Raw genomic sequence first — 20,647 nt, forward strand, 5'->3', positions numbered from 1 at the left:
GACTATAGTAGGTGGTTACACTAGTTGGTCTTTAATGGTCCCTTCCAACCCAAACCATTCTGCAACTCCATGGTTTATTCTTTTTTCTGTGCCAAAGACCAAATTTATGTAGCTCCACTGTGGCTGCTTTTTGACATTCCAGACAAAGCAGGAGCATTAGGTTACCTCTTTGGCTTTTTTATCTTAATTCTGTATATGTATTTAATTCAGTAGATCTTAAGAGGAAAATGTACATCAAAGTATTTTCAATATCACTGGGACTAAGTCTCCAAATGCAAAAATAATCACCTACACACAGTGTATTTAATATCAGGTTACAGAGTCAAGTGTTTTATTCCCTCTGTGGTTTCTCTGTTCCTAACAGCCACCTACACCTGGTGTGAGCAAAAGCTCTCATTTTAGCCTGCTAGTTAGAACATGTCTTTGGGAAATGAAAGCTGTGTTTTTATACTTTTGGTCTTGAGAGATGTTAGAGATCTCACAACTTCTAGGTTTTTTGGGTTAAGGACAGGCTTAACCCAAGCTTCATTTAATTCCTGACCAGTGACTAAAATAAATGACTGTGGACCCTGAGTTTTGCAATGAATAAACCAGGAATGGTCTGATCAGGATGACTGGATGAGTGCCTTGATGGGAGTTCAGCAAAGTCCAGGAACCTTTCCAGCCTATACAGCAGCAATGTAGAGACAAGATGAGAGTAATTTTTCATCACTCATAGACAACTAACTACAAGACCATCTGACTGAAAACAGATGTTCTGATTAACTTGGATTTAGATGGTGTGAGACCTGAACAGTGCCAGGGCACTGCTGACTGACTCAGTTTGCCACTGACCAGGACCCCCAGGTCCCTTTCTGCTGCTTCTCTTGTCTCTCATCCCCTGATCCATGCACAGCCCTGGAGTTGCACTGTCCTAGGTGCAGAATACACTTGCCCTTGTTAAACTTGGTATATTTGGTGATTGCCCAGCCCTCTGATTTGTCCTGGTCTCTGCAGTGCCTTGGCCCTGAGAGTCAACAGCTCTTCCCATTTTAGTGTAATGCAAATTTATTTAGTATTTCTTTGATTTCCACATCCAATTCATTAAGGAAGATATTAGGGGAAGTGGGTCTTTTACTTTCAAGCCCCAGGAATCTAGGATAAATAATTTATCCCCACTTGTCTGCTGTTAAGTTTTCTAATAATCTATCATTTTCTCAGATTAGAATTATCTCAAGAAAACTAAGACAGTTCAATTGCCAAAAAAAAAAGAAAAAAAGGGAGAGAAGAAAAAAAGCTTAGTAGAAGAATTTAGTTTACAAATGTTTTCCAGACAGAAAAAAAAATGTGATTGGATTAATGACAAAAATGTCTTAATGATGACATCAGTTTTTGGATATTTACTTGGTTTCAGCCAAGCCTGATATCACTGATGTGAACATGTTTTTGTTTTCACTTTTAAATGTTGTAAGAAATTAAGTAATCATTCCAGTGTGATCAGTCATTGTTTAATATTGTTTTCATCCAAACAAATCATGCATCTGGGATGAGACCTAAATGTTATACAGTAGATAGCTGAAGAAAAACTCACTTGTGTAATTTGGCTTCACTTCTAATAATTGACTGTGAAGAGCCAATCCTATTCTCATAAGGTTAATTTCTGACCCTTATTAACTTCGCTGTAAGCCATTTTCTTTCCTAAGTGTCACTTCAAGCAGCAAATCAGTAGTTCAAGATTAATAACTATGTTGAAAGTCACTGACAATTTGGCATAGATTTTTCTACTGAATTTATATAAAATGTTCCATATATTAACTTCCTTTAAATTCTGTTGGCTGCTAATAAATTTTCTGTGCTGCCCTAATCAAGAAAGTTGTGTTTCAGCAAAGGAGAGACTGAAGGTCCTTTCCCTCAGGTGAAGCAAGGTTCAGGGGGAACTCATCACAGTATTCCAGTGCTTAAATACTTTAAGAGGCATCTCAGAGAGGAAAGAGGCTCTCCCTTCTCAAGGAGCCAGGGACATGGTGGAGTTTCTGTCATCATTTAAAGATGTCTTGGACACAGTGATAGATAATCTCAGTTGGGCTCTCATTCCCACCAAAAGCTGGACCAGATGATCTTTTGAGGCACCTTCCAACCTGGGCTATTCTATGATTCTGTACTTCTGATCTGAGAATCTTCCACATGAGAAATGATGGAAAAGCTGGATTTCCATGATCAGACTGACAATTAATTTCTTTTTTTTCCTCAGATCCATTGGCCTAGTACACCTCTGCAGGCAGAAGAATGCATAATTAAAGGAAGAGATGCTGTAAGTATCACTAATTACAGATTAAATATACTTTAATTATACCTGTGGCTGGTCCAAAACAAGAATTCAGGCATCCCTAACTTAAGAGAGATTAAAGCACAGATATAAAGTGAAGTGTTGCAGGTTAAAAACATGTAACTACTGTGAACACATTAAATTATTAGTTTAATTGCTCTTCAAACCAATTCGTAAACAGGCAATGAACACTTTTCATTGCCTGAACTTTCTTCTAATTCTTATTCTGGTGCTATCAAAGAAGTTACCTTAATAATTTTCCTTTTCCATTTCTATGTTCTTTTCTTTTCATACACACAGATTATCTTTTCTATTTTCACATTCCAGTTTATCTTTAAAATTCATATTCACTAGAATACATTCAAAAAAGCAGTCATTAATAATTATAAAATACACTGTAATTTATATTTTCCTATAGGTTTCTTGTTCTATTAATAAAAATACTCTGTTTTAATGAACCTCAGACCTGTTCTGTTCTTGTGATTCAGTGCCCTTGCTGTAATCATTTCCTGGGAAAAGACTTGAAAGCTCACTGACACACAGCAGCTGGCATCACTGGCACCACAGGATGAAAGTTCTTCTGGAGGGGAGCTCTCTTTAATTTTGCAGTGCACCAAGCTCATTATCTGCACCTCATAAACACACAGAGAGTGCACCTAATAAATCCCACAGCTGAGAGAGCTCACACTGAACCAAGGGATGTGAAAATTATGATAGTTTTACAGAAACAGTGACAGGAATGTAGGACATGGAAAGAGACATACAAGGTTTGCCCAGACACACAGCAAACAGCAGCCTCAACCATAACCACCATAAATCCCCAGTACATTAGAGAGATATAAATATTTCTTCTGAAGTAAAAGCTTGAGAACTGTCCACATTAAGGCACTGGAGCCAGATTTGAAAGTAGAAGTAGTAGTAATAATAATACTCCAACTCTTCTTATTCACCTGGTCTAGAACTGATCCTTTTTGAACTTATGAGTTCATTCTACTTTTTCAGGTTACTTTTATATCCTTGATAATTTCAGGTGGCTTTGGTTGAAAATAGTGGTTTCTACAATGGCTGAACTTTATGGTCATCTTAAATGAATCCCAAACCTAAATTATTTTACCTTTATTTGATAGTACCGCTAAGCATTGACTGTTTTTAGTTAAATCTCTACCATCCTTCTTTCACCACTACATATTTTCTGATACTCTTACAATATCTCTTTTGTTAAAAAAATGCAGAAATAGATACTGTTGTTTCAAAATAAAGATAGCTGCCTCAGACTTATGTTTCCTTAAAACTCAAAACCTTTTTGCAATCCAGTTTGTCGTTATAATTCCTCAGATTTGCATTCTATGAATTTGGTGATTTAAAGAGTTTCATGTGTTTCCCAAATTTCTCTGCAACGTGGAGGTTTGTAGTAACTACTGCTTTTACAGAAAAAAACAGGACTTTTAAATAATCACGAGATTCTAGAAGTAGACCCTTTAAGAAAAATACATTAAAATTTTAAAATTTTGTAATATTGTAATACCAAAATATTTTGATCCTCACACGAGACCATTATGTATGGACTACGTGAATGACTTACACTAATTAATATCAAGAAACCTTAGTAATTTCATCAGCATGCTCAGCATTCAGTAAGATAAATTACTCAACCTGAAAGTAATCTAAATTAGAATAAAAAACCTGTCCTAATATTTTTCTTTTCACCCTTATTTTTTGCAGCCATAAACCAATATTAACTTAATAACATAATGTCTTAAAATCAACCCTTTGTCAATTTTAATTTTTAATGCTATTTTTCACACTACAAAGTCTAGGAAAAAAATTCTGTATTTCAAACTTTTTTGCTTATTTCCATGCTGTTTCTATTTTTTATTTTCCTTTGCAAAAGACCTGTTACTCAAGGCATAATTATTAAGTAGAACTGATAATATTGTAATAAGCTTCTCAGCACTGAAACACTTCACATGTACTTTGCTGTCTCTTTCTGTATAACAGAACTGGCCACTTTTACAAGCTTGTATAACCTTTAAAAGTTATCAATTCTTCTTGTAGCAGTAAAATAGCAAGTACTGTAGTCATAAACATTTCCAGAGCTTGTAACAGACTTAATAGGACAATTTAAAAAGGCTTTTCTTAACAACACGTGCATACTCTTAAAATAAGGCCATGCTTTCCTGATTTGAGTGAAGGCAAAGAAAAAAAATCCTTCAGCTGTCATCCCGTGTGCCAGGAATCACACCTGCTAGCCTGCAGTGTGAGAGTTTTCAATTACTCTGAATTACTTTATCAGAATTGGAAATCATTCAGATATAAATCAAATTCTGTAGAGATGCCTCACTCCTCCACACTGAGAAGTTTCAGACTAATAAAATTCCACAGATCTGTTAATATATCTGTGGAGCATCCTAAAGACAGCCCTAGTTTTTAATTAATTGATATAGTATAAAGAAGTCTTATTTCAATGTTCCCTTGGATGATGCATCTCTTCCCTGCCCTGTGTAAAATATATTATCGGTAGGGTTATCAGCAATGCCTTTTTGCTGACACTTCCCAGAACAGCTCCTTTTGTCATCTGTTTATAAACAAGCAAGTCTGGCCATTTTGAATTAGTGTTTTTCTATGTTTGGTATTTCCACATCCTAGGGGTTTTTTTGCAGATTTTTTCTTCAGGCATTCCTTCAAAGGCACATGAGAGGGAAAAAAAAAAGTGAAGATTTTTCCCATTTAAAAAAAAAAAATTATATCCCTACCATGATTTTGGTACAAAGATCAAGAGTTGAAAGTGTATATGGATAAAAAAGGAAACCATGGAGTAAAGAACAGACCACCACTGAGAGCGAACAAAGGGAATAAGTCAGGAAGGAGGAGAGGGAGAATCAGGAACAGCATCAGTACCAGTAAAGCATCTATTCAAAAACTTCATGGCATCATAAAATACTTATGGAATTGCATTTTGCTACCACAAGTCAGCAAACATTTGGGAAATGAACATAATAAATGGACACTTCTGTCTTTGAGTGCTGATCCATGCAAGAAGGATCACATGCTGCTGATTTAACCCCATTCTTCTCTCATTTCATATGACTTTATGTTTTTATTTCCTTTAAAAAAAGGAACAAGTTAGTTACAAATCAAGCCATTCCAAAAGTAAGATATTGAAAGGTTTGCCCTTTGTATATGAATAATATTTAGTTACACAACAGGTTATGTCTTGTGTAGGTTACTTACTTCTGTGAATTAGCATGATATATCCTGAGGATGAAAAATTAAGGAGAATCAAGTAGAGGGAGAGATTTCTTTCCTTTTTTATTTGCTGGAGCAAATGGAAGACTTACACATAATGATTCAGGGATCTGAAGAAAGAAGAAAGATGGTTTCTTAGTTTTGAACCTAATGTGGATTTGCAAGTGTTGAATTCTGCCCATGAATTCCCTCTAGACCCTTCCTTTTTGATGTTAAGTTCTTGCAGTTGTTAATAAGGTCCAAGGTTGTTCTCACACAAATACAGCAGTCCAAAAATGAGAGTAGTTATTAGTGAAACACTGGAAATTTTCAAAAAAGGAAATTCCCTTACTCTGTTTTGTATGTTCATTTCAGGATTGTATCAATTGCCTTTTGTAGATGTCTGGCCTACTTCACTGGCTGTTGAAAAAGCCTGAAAAAATTCCATAAATTACATGTCTAAATGCCAGAACAAAGTTAACTGGGATTAATTCCATTTTAAATGTCTTAAACTTGATGTGACTCTTAAAACTCAGGGTTCTAAGTTGCAGAAATGTTGAGCAATGAATTGAAATGAACAGTAATTTTGCTCCTCTAATAGAAACCATTGCAAAACACCAAAGAAAAAAAATTCTAAACCCAAATCCCAGGAATCCCAAGAGTCCCAAAATCAAGGGATACTTTCATCTCGCTGTCTCCATTTCTAGTTTAGCACAGGAATAATGACCCCACATTTCAAAGGAATGTTTGAAAATGTTTTAATTGTAACATTTATGAAGCTGCAAATACACTAATGAGTCCCAAAGTATTGCCCTGGAGGAAATGTATATTTCTTTTTCAAAGGGGTTTAAACAGTGGAAACAGACAAAATATGTGTCTATACAATATAAAAATATTGATTAACAATTAATAATACAATAAATTAATGGTGCAATTAAAAATTATATTTGTATAGTGAAAAAGTATTTAACTCTAGAGAGAAGCTGTTTGCTGACCATTCACATCTGATGCTCTGAATCTTATGTTTGTGTCTTATGTATCCAATAGTACATAGTAAAGATCTATTCAGATTTGCAGATATCTCCATGACTAAAGAAGCACAAAAGTGTTTTTATAATTTAGTAACTCCTAACTGGTTAAGCATCTTCAATAAGACATGATCAATCAGTGCTCGAAACTTGCTTTTTTATGTAAAAATGCCCACCCATTAAACTTATGGCACAGAGTTAGTAATATGAAGTGAAATTGAATAGAAAGAGTCAATATTAGAACATCACCAATGGGCATATAAAATTAAAAAAAAAATTAAAAGCTAATATTTCCCCCTGATTTTTTTATACATAAACTAGGATGAATGTGCAAACTACATCCGTGTCCTTCACCGATACAACAGAACCCATCTTCTGGCTTGTGGAACAGGAGCTTTTGATCCACACTGCACATTTATAAGAGCTGGACATCCTTCAGAGGTAAGAAATTTGGTTTGCAGTGCTGATTCTTTCAGTCTAGATTCCAGTAAAGCCTCTGTGGTTAAAAAAAAATATTTAAGTTCAGTTGTTCACAGCTCTCATCTAATGGATATTTTCCCTGATGAAATGTAATGCTGGACTATAATTTATGATCAGAGGAACTCACTAGTATTTGGAAGTATATTCTGGAGAATTAAGCAAAGAATCCAGAGATTATCTTAGATTTTGGATGGAGTTATAGCTAAATCTGTTAGAGTTTATTTTTGGTTTTTTGTTTATTTTAAAAAAAATACATCATATATCAAAATATGTGTTAGTTTGATGGGAGATTGAATTTTTTAATGAATCTTTGGTAAATTCTTCTTCTTCATACTGGTCTTGTTCAGCAAGTGCATGTAAGCTCCTTAATGATCCTTACAGCTGAGTCAAACAGTACTGCAGAGATCAAAGAAGAACAGATCATCAATATTTTGAATATATTTCTTATGCAAAAATAGAAATTGCCTGGACATCTTGGGAACTGGGATCCTTTCTTTCTCAGCTATATTAGAACAGGTTTAAAGACTCAGCAGAAGTACCAACCTCTCATTTTAAATTAGCATGTAAAACTCCTTGGGCATCAGATCTAGGCTGCTGAAGGCATGTTTGATGACAGCTTTAGGAACTGAACCAGGGAAATGCACTTTGTGAGGTGAGACTTAATAGATGGAGATGATCTATAACCCAAAGATAAGATTGCTTTTAACTGGAGGTGTCAGGAAGAGTTGCTGGTCGATGGTTTTGTTTGGTTGGTTCACATGATGTCTCCTGGTGGAACTGAGCCCTTGTCATGGAGCTACAGCACCATCCAAGGGAGTTCTTGCTTTCCCTTATGACCAGGAACTCTTGGTTTAAATAAATAATAATTTAATATATAAATTTTTTTGAAGTGTACTCATAGAAATCAACTAAGGGATTTACTTCAGGCAAATGTTTTTGATTAATCTTTTCTGAGTAATGATGCATCCTTTTGACAAAACAAATGAAAACATTAGCAGAATCAATCTCCAAGGATCCAATCCATGCTGTGCACCTCCAACTGCTGTCAAAATGAGAAGAATCTCAGAAGTTAGGACTCCAGCATAGCGCTTAGATTCAGAGTTGTATGAATTTCAGTGACACACTGTCTTCTAATATTAAAGAAGGACCTCGATAATAAGCAATGTTTGAATAAGGAGGATTTGTGTGTCTTCCTTGCTTCTCTCACAAACCTCCTGTCAGGCTTCCCAGTAAAGTTTGTAAGGAAGCAGTGGCTGTATGTGTAGGAACACTATTTTAGAAAGCATAAACAACAGACTAATAAAAATAGAAGCCAACACAAAAAAAAAGAGAAACAAGATATATATATAAGACTGGGTGACCCATGATCATCCCCTTATCTTATCCTTCCTTCCCTTATTTTTGTTTATTATTCTCCCTTGTCACACTGAGGTTCTAAAATTTTACCCACACTGAAATCATGGGAAAATTTCCTTTTTTTTTTTTTTTTTGTTATGTAGACAGGAAATATATTTTCTACACTAACAAGTAGCTATACTTTTTCCTGTTATCTGAAAAGCTGACCATCAGGATTAGAAAAGACAGATGCCATTTTTGTGGTAGGTTAAAAATAACACGGTATGTGGTTGAATGGGCAAATTGTAATCTTGCTTTCTTTGAGTGATAAGGACATGGTGCAACTGCAGGAAGTGAAAGGACAAGATCCTTCTGCAGAAAGATGCAGCTCAGTCTCTGCTCATCTGTTTGATCAGAGTATCCTCTTCCCAAAATATCTGATTACTGTTCTCTATTTCTTCCTTCCCAAAACATCTGATCACTGTCCTCTATTTCTTTCACCTCATCTCTCTGGCTGTTTTCTCACTGTCTGACTGTCCTGGAAAGGACAGTAGCAAATGAAACAGTATTTAAAGTATGACTGTATATCTCTTTACACCTCCTCATGCCTGAGTAGCACAATTTATGTTTGAGGCTTATATGTATTTGAACAATGTCACTACTCAGACATGTTGAGGTGTAAGGTGTGGGATGAAGGAAGGGAGGGAGACCTTTATGGCAAACTTCTGTGTATCCAGATATAACTAATGCAGCATATGAAGGTAGATGCAGACTTTCATATGGAATTATTAACCAGCAGTATCAGCATAGAAAAATATTTGCTCTGTAGTCAAGGACCTTAACTAGAAGTTTCAGTAGTGCTCCCTGAACTGATGGAGTGGGGAGTATGGGACTATCTCAATAAAAACTGCAGGGTTCTTAAGTTATTACTGGTATATAAATGTAACCTAGAGATGAATTTAGAGAGGCATTTAGGCACGTGACAGAATAGCAGCACTGTATCTTCTGCAACATTGCCCCTTCCCATTTACTGAGCAGGCCAAAGAAGAACCTGTTGAAACCTAACATCCAGTTAAGGCTCTGGATCTTAGTGATCCTTAGTCCCATGTTGCAGGGACTTTTGCAGGACTACATTTACTTTGTAGTTGGCTTCCAACAAAAGTTTACATAGTCATCCATTTCTGAATAGCCCTTTGGTAAGAAAATGAAGCATTGCTGGTTTTCCTTTGAACGGTGGAGATTTCCCAAAGCCATGATCACAAGCACACTGAATGGCATCCTGAGTCAGCATGGGTTTGTGAGGTGCAGTACAGTTTGTGAAAAGGAGCATTCTGCCTCCTGTAAAAAATCCTAAATACTTGTACAACCACAAATTCATCTTTTCATATCAAAACCAGGTTTGAGCTGTGTCTTGCAGAACACTGAGCTCTTGTCAAGAAATCATGAATCCAAAAGGAGATTTCTAAAAATAGGCAGAATTTGATTGCTTCATTGGTAGGTCATTATACCATGGAACTGCCTTAAAACAGAATGTCTAATGTTCTTGAAAAACACAGCAATAATGTCCATTCCTCAGCCAGTCTCTGTAGAAGGTATTAATCTTACAATGTAGTGAATGAAATGTGCTTTGAAATCCTTCACATGCACATTGTGCTATGATACATTACAGCTTCTTTTGTGCTTTCTGTGGTTCTAGAAATTTCATTATGCCATGCATTTTGTCTTAATATGTTGATCATAGAAACCAACAGGAAATAAATATTGGTTTATTTAATTCTACATCAAACTTATGTTGTACCACCAGAGTACAACCAAATGTATTTTTCTAAATCAAATTACTTATAAGTTCTATTATACACTATATATCCATTTGAAAGATTAAGTATAAAATGGTTTACTGCACTCTATCCCAATATCAGCTTAATTGATTTCACTGTGGAATTCCAGGCTGCTGAGTTTCATAAAGCTGTTTCAATTGCTATATGTCTAAAATATATAAGCATAGTCACTGACTGCAGCTTTTTATCTTTTTCTCTATTTCTAATTACTTTGATCAATGTTGCTTTTCCAAATTTAAACATTTCAGCAAAATACCCAATGTTTTTCTGCCATTTAGAAAAAAGTTACAAATTAGGAAAAGTAGTAGTGCTGACTTTGCAGACAGAGCAACTACTGGTGTTTGCAACAGAACATGTTATAACGTCTTGTCCAAGAAAACATAGCCAGGCAGTAAATGAATTCATTGTCTCTGGCTTCATGAAATTCTTCCAAATGTCAAAAATAAGTGCAGGTCAGAAATTATTTGGTTCTTCCAGGTTTTTGGTGGGGTTTTTTTTGGGTTTTTATTTGTTTTTTTTTTTTTTTGGGGGGGGGGGGGTGTTTGCTTTGTTTTGGTCTTGTTTTTTTTTTTGGTTTTTTGGGGTTTTTTGTATTTCATCCAGAAATTAAGATTAATTCATTAAAATAAACATTATTTTTCCTGAAGAAAGCAAGAGTCAGACACCCTGCACCCCAAATTTCTCATGAGGAAATGCACATGCATCCTTCCCATGTACTCTGTGAGAAGTCTTCAAACAAGATATAGAAGGTGAAGAAAAGTTCAGAAAAAAATCTTTTTTTGTTTGGATTCTCACCAAATTGACATTTGTTTCTCTTGTTGACTTTGATGCCAGCAAACCAGGTGGGGCAGAGGAGAGGGGAAGCACCTGCATTCAGTGTCTTCCTTTTGCATTTATATAAATTTCTCAGTTTTGGCAGGTGACAAGTGCTGAAGGAAGTGCTTTCTGTCTCAGTCTATGTTTCACCACATCTAGCTGCTGGTAAAAGAGTCCTCTGGCACTGTTCTGCATAGCTGAAAATAGCCTGGGTGAGTTTTAATGAACCTTAGATAAATCAAAGGACCTATCTGCAGTCAGGTGATGATTTATCTTTATGAGTTATCTGTTCAGTAGAACAGCAGGTGTAGGGGTGTCCTGGAGGCTTTCCAGTGATCCATTCTGCCTTATTCACTATCTCACAAAGCACCTTTAACAAGTCCACATGGGAGTTTCACCAAGTACAGCTAAAAATTACTCTGCCTCTATAGGACCTGCAAAATGAGTAGAAATTCCAAAAGAAAACTGTGCAGAAACAATATCCCAAGTTTTTGCAAGCTGTATGGGGACAAGATAGAGCTGATTCCTGAAGAGGAAGGCTTCTCTGCATGACAAAACCTGTTGAGGGAATTAAATTTATGAGAAAGAACTATGCATGAAGAATTTTTCCTCCATAACACACTGTAAATTTTTAATATGTACATGAAGCTGGCAGGGTGCCATTTCAGTGCCTCATTTAACTCAGTAAACTGCCTCCAGCTGAATTTCTTCACTTTGAAAGGCTGATGGATTGAGCCACCCTTTCCACAAAATGCACTGGTGGTTTTTGGGATTCTCCTCTAGGTGTTCCTAATCTGATGTATTCCTTATTATGTTATTTGCTCCTCAATTTGCCAGCTGAGATTCTGCTTATCAGGGAAGACCAGATCTGAGTATTTAGTCCTGTTAGAGACAACTTGCTTTTATTAAGCAGCAGCTGTATTTTTTTGCTTGGAGGACAGTTCAGTCAAGTTGGAACTTTTTTGTTTAATCTATGTTGCCTTTAATATTTTGTTGAGTGTAGGGAAGGACACTTCTTTTTCTATGCACTCTGTGATTCAATGAAAAACCAAGACAAGGTTCAATTGTGCAATAGGACTTCTGTTTACCCCTCTACACCAACCAAACACAGGCAGCATGAGCTCCTCAGCTCTTGCTTTAACAAACTAGAGTGAATTCACATACAAGTTGTGAGAGAATATGCCAGATCTCAGTTTATCTTTGACATGACATAAATCTTTTCCTCTTGACCAGCACATGATAATGTCATCATTCTTCCAGCTTTGTTGAGAAGCAAAATTGTAGACATATTTCTATTGTTTTACAATAATAAAGTTGTTTCTGACGTATTTTTATAATCAAAACAAGCAATGACCTGCCAAGATGATCCCTCTCCATGCTTGTTCCTATTACCTCATCTCCACTCTGTTTTTTCAGAGGATTAAGGAGGAGGAACATCTGGTTTCACTGACCAAATAGAAGTGGGTGTTGGTCAGCTCTTTAGATAGAATGTGTGACAGATTCTTGCCCTGAAAATATTTGCTCAGAGACACAGTGTTCTTCTGCATGGGTGAAAAGTCAGCATTTGGAGCACCATCCACTAAATAGATATGAAGTTCTGCCAAGTGGGCAACACATGTCATAAAATCTTTTACCAGAGGGGTTCATTTACATCCTCTGGTCTGCATGCCCACACCAGGGACTGACAAATTGCACCAAAACATCCATACACCCCCACTTCATTTGGGTTAAAGCATTTTATGTTCTGGAAGTTGAATATGCATACATTTCAAGAGCGGGTAAAATGGTACCTAACTCAGACAGAAAATTAATTAGGTGAAGACAACATATATGCTCACAGCAAACAGAGGTGCTGTGCTGCAAAAGGGAGAAAGGCATAACACCACTGTTTCTCTGACCTAAATATTAGCTGTTCTAATATTTAATTACTTTTAGTCTTAGGAAATAGCCACTTATTTAAGGTCAATTTTTTGTCTAACTTCAGCTTCCTGTCATTTAACCTTGATATTTCTTTGATAGCAAAGTTAAAAAGTCTCCCACTATCTTTTCCACGTTTTCCTTATGTAAGTACCTATGCACAAAGATCAAGCCACCTCTTCACTTTTTTTGATAAGCTGAATAAATATAGCTCCTTAAACCTCCTATCAGCAGGACTCCTCAGTCTTATTTGTGTCCTTCCTGTGCACTCTCTGCAGTATTTTCACATCTTCTGGAAGTGCAGACACTAGAATCACACATACTATTCCATGGTGTGTGTACAGGCAAGGTCGCTGCCCCACCTTGTTTGAGATTCCTCATTCATGGACTCAAGTGCTGAGTTCTTGGCACGGTATCTCAATGAAAAATCTCTTTTTAGCAGTTTGCACTTGACCCAATGTTCTTCACTTGAGCACAGAGTTATCCCAGGTTACACACTTTGCTGAGGCACCTAATTATCAGTCTTGTATAACAAGGTAAATGAAAAGATTGCTGGTGTTGCCTGTCAGTGTCAGCTTTAATAAGGCATTGGGATAGCCAAGATGCTAAATGAGGCACTTGAGTCTAATGCATGAAAGCAGTCCGAAGAAGGGTCTGAACTTCCATCTTCTAGGGAGTTCTGAGGTGCTTCAGATACAAACTCTGTTCCCTATTCTAAGATGCAACACTTTAGATATGGTTGTGTTAAAATCTACTTAGCAAGCTTCTGACCTTTAACTCAGTATTCCAAGCATTCCATAACCTGAGGTCCCATTAACCTTTTCTCTTTCTTATTTTGGCCTCCTCAGTACTTTTGTGAAGTTTACTAGGAAAGAAATCATTGTTTAAATCACTGATAAACTAAAAAATAATCTTTCTAGCAATAATAAAACTTGGGGAAACCTTCAGTAAAAGAGCATTCATCAATGATACCTCATAAGAACTGTGCTTTAATATATGTCAACTGTTGGTATTTCTTAACAATTCTACAATGCACATTGTTTATCAAATACCTATGTACTTAGTGAAATCCTCTGGAGAAAGTTAGGTATTCTGTAACAGCACAGTTGTTCTTATCATTCTTACATTTATAACAGACAACAGGTTTTTTGAAAGTGCTCTCCATCCATAAAATGAGGTGAATAACATTCATTACTTTTGAATATTGGCTAAATATGGCCATACGTGAAGTGTAAGTTCAATTTGGGAGATTGGTAGAGTATGTGCATTGATCAGCCATATGAAATGGATTTTCCATCATATTACCCCTGCCCCTTTGCAAGATTAAACACAGATGGTCCAGGGAGAATGAATCCATACAGAGGAATAATAGTGTTATTCCATAGAGAAAGAAATCCTCCACCTGTGTGGTAATTTGATGGGGGTAACTAAAATATTCCAGCTCTCATTATAATGATTTTTAGATTCTGCCACATTTATTTATGAGAGAAATTATTTTTTTAAATGACAGCACCTGGTGAAGTCTATATCCTTGTTTGAAGAATAGACTTACTAATCAATAAGGTGTTATCATAATTAAAACAAGGAATAAAAGTTTCAGTAATATTTTTACATTATGAGATGAACCCTTAATATTGTATAATCCTTTTATGATATATAACTGATATTTTTTCTTATTGGATTGATATCTATATAGAAAGTAAAAATAAATGTTGCTAGCAGTTCATCTGTGTCATTGGGAGTCAGAGGATCCACTCCTCTGCCCTTTTATATTGAATGGCCATTTAGTCCAGCTGAAGCTCTGCAAAAGGGCTGTTGGCTGTCTAAGGCTCCACTCCATGGAGACAGATGGAACAGGGTATGTGAGTCCTTCTGAACCCCATTCCCAGTTTAATGCAGCTGTAATTTTCATGTCCAACGCATTTCTTCCTCCTTTCACCACCAAAGCCTAGATAGAAGCTTAAATTTAGAGCTGCATCCTTCCTTTTTTATTTCTTTACGACCTTCGTCCCCAGTTGTTATGATAGCAATCATATAGGTTAGGTCATTAGAGAGGGTTTTATTTGGTATTCGCTCTGATATGACTCTCACAATGTCAGCACAGGTTTAGTCTGTCAAAGCCATGGAAGACGAAAAGCCTTGGTTAGTGGGGCTCTGTGTAAAGACTCTGCACTTCCCCAAGAAATCCCTTCACTTTTGTTCTGCATTTGTGGACTCTCTTTACCTTCTCTTTCACTTGGTTATGACTATATCACCATATACAGCTACTCATACATTTTAATTCTAGAGAGCTTTTCATACATATTAACTACCACATTAGTGGAAAATAATCAGCATTTCTAATGGCTCCATTCCTTGCCATAAGACCCCTAATGAGTTTATGCGACCAGCTCAAGGTCACACAAAGGTGTCCCTTCTAAAATTCTGATCAATGCAATCACTTCTGCTGAAGCACTGTGAGCTGCTAAGGATAAATACCTCTGATTTCTATGTGCACTGTGGTGGGTTCTTTTTTTCTTTTGCCAGATTTTTTCACATTCATTAAGTCAGGAATATATATTATTTCTGTCACTTTAGGCCAGATATTTTGACACAAGTCACAAATTGCTAATCCTTTCGCAAACTCAGACAGCAGTCTGACATAGCTCCAGATTTTAAACACATTTTCAGATTGGAGCCCAATATGTCTTATTCATTTGACTGTGGAATAAAATGCACAGACCTGAAAAATGCATCTGAATTTTTTAGGGAGGATTTAATGTCTATAATATTTTATGCATCCCATAGGGCGATTGATCTTTTCAGTATGTCAGTGGATAGTAAAGAGGATTGAAAACAGATCCTCAGAAGAAATACTACCTCCCAAATAATCTTAATTATGTCAAATAGCAGAGACATGACTATTGCAGACAGTTTTTGAGGACTCTATTCCTAATATTGTATCCCCATTTGGCTTGGAAAATAAAGTTGAGCAAATGCTGAAGGTATAATTTTAAAAGTTAGTAATCCTCGGACAACAAGAAGAGATTTTTTTCCAGTGCTTAGATCCTTTTGAAAATTAAATCCAAACTAATGTTTGGATTAGTTAAAGAAGATATTACATGAGAAGTTCTTTCCCTGTTGGAGCATCCTTGTCTTGATCACCCATATACCTGTGTGCCTGTTTTATGGTGACTTAAATAGGACAGTGTGTTGCAATAAGGACTTATTAGTATTATTGTAAATTTTTGGAGCACAGGTTCCTTTATACAGACTCAATTATATTCCACTGGGTTTAGTTTTTTAATTTTTCAATGAATTAGTTGGCTTTGTAGGAACTAGAGACCTAGCTAATCTTTGGGACTATATTTATCAGATAATGCTAATGCACATTTTTCTTAGCAACAGAATTTAGTCTGCCGAAATACAAAGGGCTAAATTATATGAGACACCTTTTTCTGACCCAGTAAGTTATTTTCTGCTGTTATACAAGGACAGCTTCTTTTTCTGTAGGTCTCTTTTACCACGTGCCTTCTTGATGAGGCAAGTTTACAGATTAAGGCAGGTCATAGAGTTGAATGTTCACTTTGGAGACTTATATCTAAATTGTATTTTCTGCTGATTTACAGACATGTTCTGTGATCTTTCAGCTTATTTTTTTAATGGGGATGTCAAGGTTCATTCTTCCTAAAAGAAGCCTCTGCACAGTGTAATCAGTGTGTCTGTCTATGTTCAAATAAAAATGTAAGGAAAGTATAAAAGAAAGAGAAAATATGTGAAAAATACTATTTTAAGAATATACACAACAAAAGAATATTTGCAAAAAAAGTAAATTTATATGTGAATTGATACTAAAACCATTTTAGTGTGAAAGAGAATGGAAATCAAGGTGAGGTTTGTGAAGAATTTCATTGGTGTAACTGGATTTTTTTTCTCATGTGAGTGATTGAATACTAAGTGAATGCTTAGAAATTTTTTGATCATGACAAAAACTGAAGTGGAATGTACACTCCCATTTTTGATGATTTAAGAATTACTTGATTATAAAATAAGAGTGCAATATATATGACACTAGCACCATGTGGCTTTATTAACAGTTTTAAAAGAATGGTTCTTATAGCTTTTTACAAGCAGATAATTTCTATTTTGTCTATTTTTATGCTTTTCCTTTCAATTCACTTTGCATAGGAACCTCCTTTTTCTAGTTGTCTTTAAAAATATAAATCACATGACCCCTAGAAATGGATAGCAACAAACAGTTCTTGCATGCAATGTCATTTTTACTCCAAGTTGAAGAACTGTGAGATCATTAAACTGAGAAAGAATTTTTTACAGTGCTTTAGAGCAATAGTGAATAGTATAGCCAATGTTTAAAAATATATTTTAAAAAATCTTCACAGACTTTCCCCACTGTACTCTAAATATGATTTAATACCTGACAAGGTAAACAATATGGAATTGTTAGAAAAAAAAGGCAAAACACAAATCCAAACATACCACACACTAGAAAAAAAACAAAAAAACAAAAAAAAACAAAAAAAAACCCAAACAAAAAAAAAAAACCACCAAACTCTACCAACCACAAAAATGCACAGGCCTCCTTGAGAGCAGAGCATGTCAGTACTCAACAAATGCATACACAGTTAAGGGTGTAATTAAAGATTATGAAAAGGTTTCAATCTCCTTTAAAAAATGCCAATATGATATGTTTTTCTTTTTTTTGTTGTGTGGAAAATAATAAAATTTAAAGTGAAATAATCAAAGCACCACAAATTCTTGCGGAAAATCAAATTATTTTTGTCTCATAAAAATAATATCCAAGAAAAACACAACTAAAACCTCTGCATCTTAAAGTCCCTGGTTTAGTGAAAAGACACAGCTATTGCATTAATGTTCAGAATAGGCTTAGGTGCTTTGCTGAACAGCAATGGAAGTAAGCACATGTTTTAAATTAATCACATGCATAAGTGTTGTCTTGACCTGGAGCAAAGCAGCACTTGGCATTAGTGAAAGCAATTTTCTGCAACAAAAGTTAAATTCAGTCTTTAAATTTTAATGCCTCTGCTTGACCTTTTCTTTCACTATTGTGCATAGCCCACATTATTCTAACCTTCATTGCCTAAAATTATCAATTCATATCAAGTTAGTGGTAAAATGTTGGATGCTTTAAAAATATCTTCTATTTCTTTGAAAGAACATTATTATTTTAATAATAGTTGAAAGTGTATTATGTTTCCTGAGTCACTGGTATCATAAATCAAACCCAGAAGCCCATTTCTTTTCCCAAGCTACATGTAGAAACACATAGTTCCACTCCAAGCCCTCCATATGTGCTTTTGCATGGTTTTTACCCTAACCACTGAAAAATGCCCATAAAATAAATTGTGATGTTGAATTGATGGGCTGTGTAATCTGTGAGGAAACTGTCAGTTTTACTCTGATGTTTCTCAAGGGATTTCAGTGTCAAAAGCTGCAAGGAGGGTTAGAATTATGGAATTAGCCTTCAAAGCTGATTATTAATGTGCAATGCTTATTTCATTTAAACTGGCATCCCATGGAAGCTGACACATCTTACACCTGAACTTCAGTTACTTGCTCCAGTGACAGGAATAACTTATTGCAACCATGGAATATTTGGCATGCTGTCCTAAAAGCTGAAGGTGGAAAATCTCTCTTGGAGGAGCCATTGCTTACATTTTCAGCAACTTTTCAGACAGTTACATGTGTCTGCAAGCATTTATGAGCTGCACATCCTGCTTTATATCAAAACTAGTGACCTCCTCTTAAAAATTCCACCAAATTGTACTGAAATCCAATTTTTTTGTCTACCCCCAGTGTTTACATTATATTCATAGTGTTAACACACATTCACACATATATATATTTAGGCTACAATCCTTATTCATAAATTCCAGACAATGAATAGATGCTATGCATATTGTTTAGCGTTTTCATTCCACAGTCACATAGTTAGCTGTTCTAAACCCATTCATGTTATAAATGTTAAAAGAGATAGATTTGTCTTTACCATTGATTTAATGCTGGTTCTCAGAGAAATTATTAACTACATTAGCTTTTTCATTATGCTGGTACAATTTTGTATACAGTAATGAAAATTCTTCTATAACATCCAGGAGATTCCCCTGCTTGCCACATCTCCCTGCTGTGAGGACCAGAGGCATTTTCTCAGGGGAAAACCAAAATATGAAGTGTGTTTTATGATGACCTGGCGGGATCATGTCTCCTCCAACAGCAGGAAAGCTTTCAGTGTCTATTCCCTCCCTAGAGCCACAAACTATAACCTAGGAAGAGCAGAATAATCTATCAATTTTTAACTCTTGATTTATCTCTCCACTTACTTCTATATCTTTATTTAACCAATTAACTGACAAATAGTTTAGTTGAGGTCCTGGAGGAGAAACTCTTGCATGAGTAACTTTATTTTGAATGCCCAACTAGAGAATACATAACTTCAGATGGTTTTTAGAAATATTTCCTTTACAGCAATTTTTATGCCATTATGACTCCCAAGTACTTTTTCATTATTTCAGAAAGGTTTTCTTTTCCTTCTTGAGTTCACCTCACTCTTTTTTTATCCATTGTTGACTCAAAATGTTACAGTATTTAGTTTTGAAAAATACATGGTATGTGATGTTTGAAAAGTATGGAATGGCACTGAGATTTCCACACACAGGGAAATATTTCTTCATTGTTTGACATTTACCCAACAGCAGAGGGGGGATAGATACTACTGATGTGAAATTGTTGCTGATACAGCATAAAACAATATTCCTGCACCATAAGTCTCTACCCAAGACAGTTATTTTCTGCTACATCAGCTTTAACAACCAGGGCTAGGCCAACAAAGAAACTTCTGGAGAGGTGAGATTATAAATGCTTGGTTACCTCATGAGTTTTAGGTCCATTTCCTAAAATTTGCATTTTTTTTCCTTATTTGTTCCTTATTTTATTTTATTTTATTTTGTTTTATTTTATTTTATTTTATTTCATTTCATTTCATTTCATTTTACTTTTTCACTGCAAGTACACATTAAACAAAAGTCCTCTTTTTGCAGAAGTGCATTCTGCGTTGTATCCCATTTTTATAGAAGCTCTCTAACTACTAGGAATATTTCTTTTTGACCAGAAGTTGCAGCAAAATGACATGTATGATTTAGACAGTTGAGAATGGAAGACAGGTACATCAGCTTGTGTGTTCTGGGCATTAAGATGTGAATAATGCTTTGAAGTCAAGGCACTTATGAGAAATTTAGGATTGACTCTTTTAAATTAAATGCACATAAAGATTCAATTATTTTTCAATTAGAGGACACTGAGAGCTCTATAACTTTTCATTTTCCTAATATCTTTTTGCTTCCTGTCCTTTTGAAGTATTATTTTATTACTATTATTATTATTATCCTTATATCTTTTTTCTTTCTGTCCTTTTAAAGTATTATTTTATTACTATTATTATTATTATCTCTCATTTTTCCACCCTCTGCTTCTTTGGTCCTTGTCTTTTTAGCCTGGGGTTTTTATGCAGAAGAGCATAACTGTCATGAAGTCACCTGAAGAGAATATTCATTTAGTTTCTGGGGCAATTGCACTTGCTTGAGAATTTTTTATGTTTAGATTATCAAGATTTTTTTTTCTGTGCAAATTCTGAGTTAGTGTAATAAATATGTAAAAAGTCCAGTCTAATAAAACCTGATTTTTATGAC

At 35.4% G+C, this 20,647-nt stretch overlaps 1 protein-coding gene across 1 annotated transcript in view; it reads left to right on the top strand.

Annotated features, from left to right (window-relative positions):
- SEMA3E (semaphorin 3E) overlaps positions 1-20,647 on the top strand; it is a 129,655-nt gene that overhangs the window by 71,772 nt on the left and 37,236 nt on the right. The window contains exons 3-4 of the mRNA XM_005489170.4: positions 2,231-2,290; positions 6,880-6,999. Coding sequence (XP_005489227.2) covers positions 2,231-2,290; positions 6,880-6,999 — 180 coding nt within the window. The remainder of the gene's footprint in view (positions 1-2,230; positions 2,291-6,879; positions 7,000-20,647) is intronic.

Source organism: Zonotrichia albicollis, chromosome 4 (genome assembly GCF_047830755.1).
Source record: "Zonotrichia albicollis isolate bZonAlb1 chromosome 4, bZonAlb1.hap1, whole genome shotgun sequence".
Lineage (NCBI taxonomy): Eukaryota > Metazoa > Chordata > Aves > Passeriformes > Passerellidae > Zonotrichia > Zonotrichia albicollis.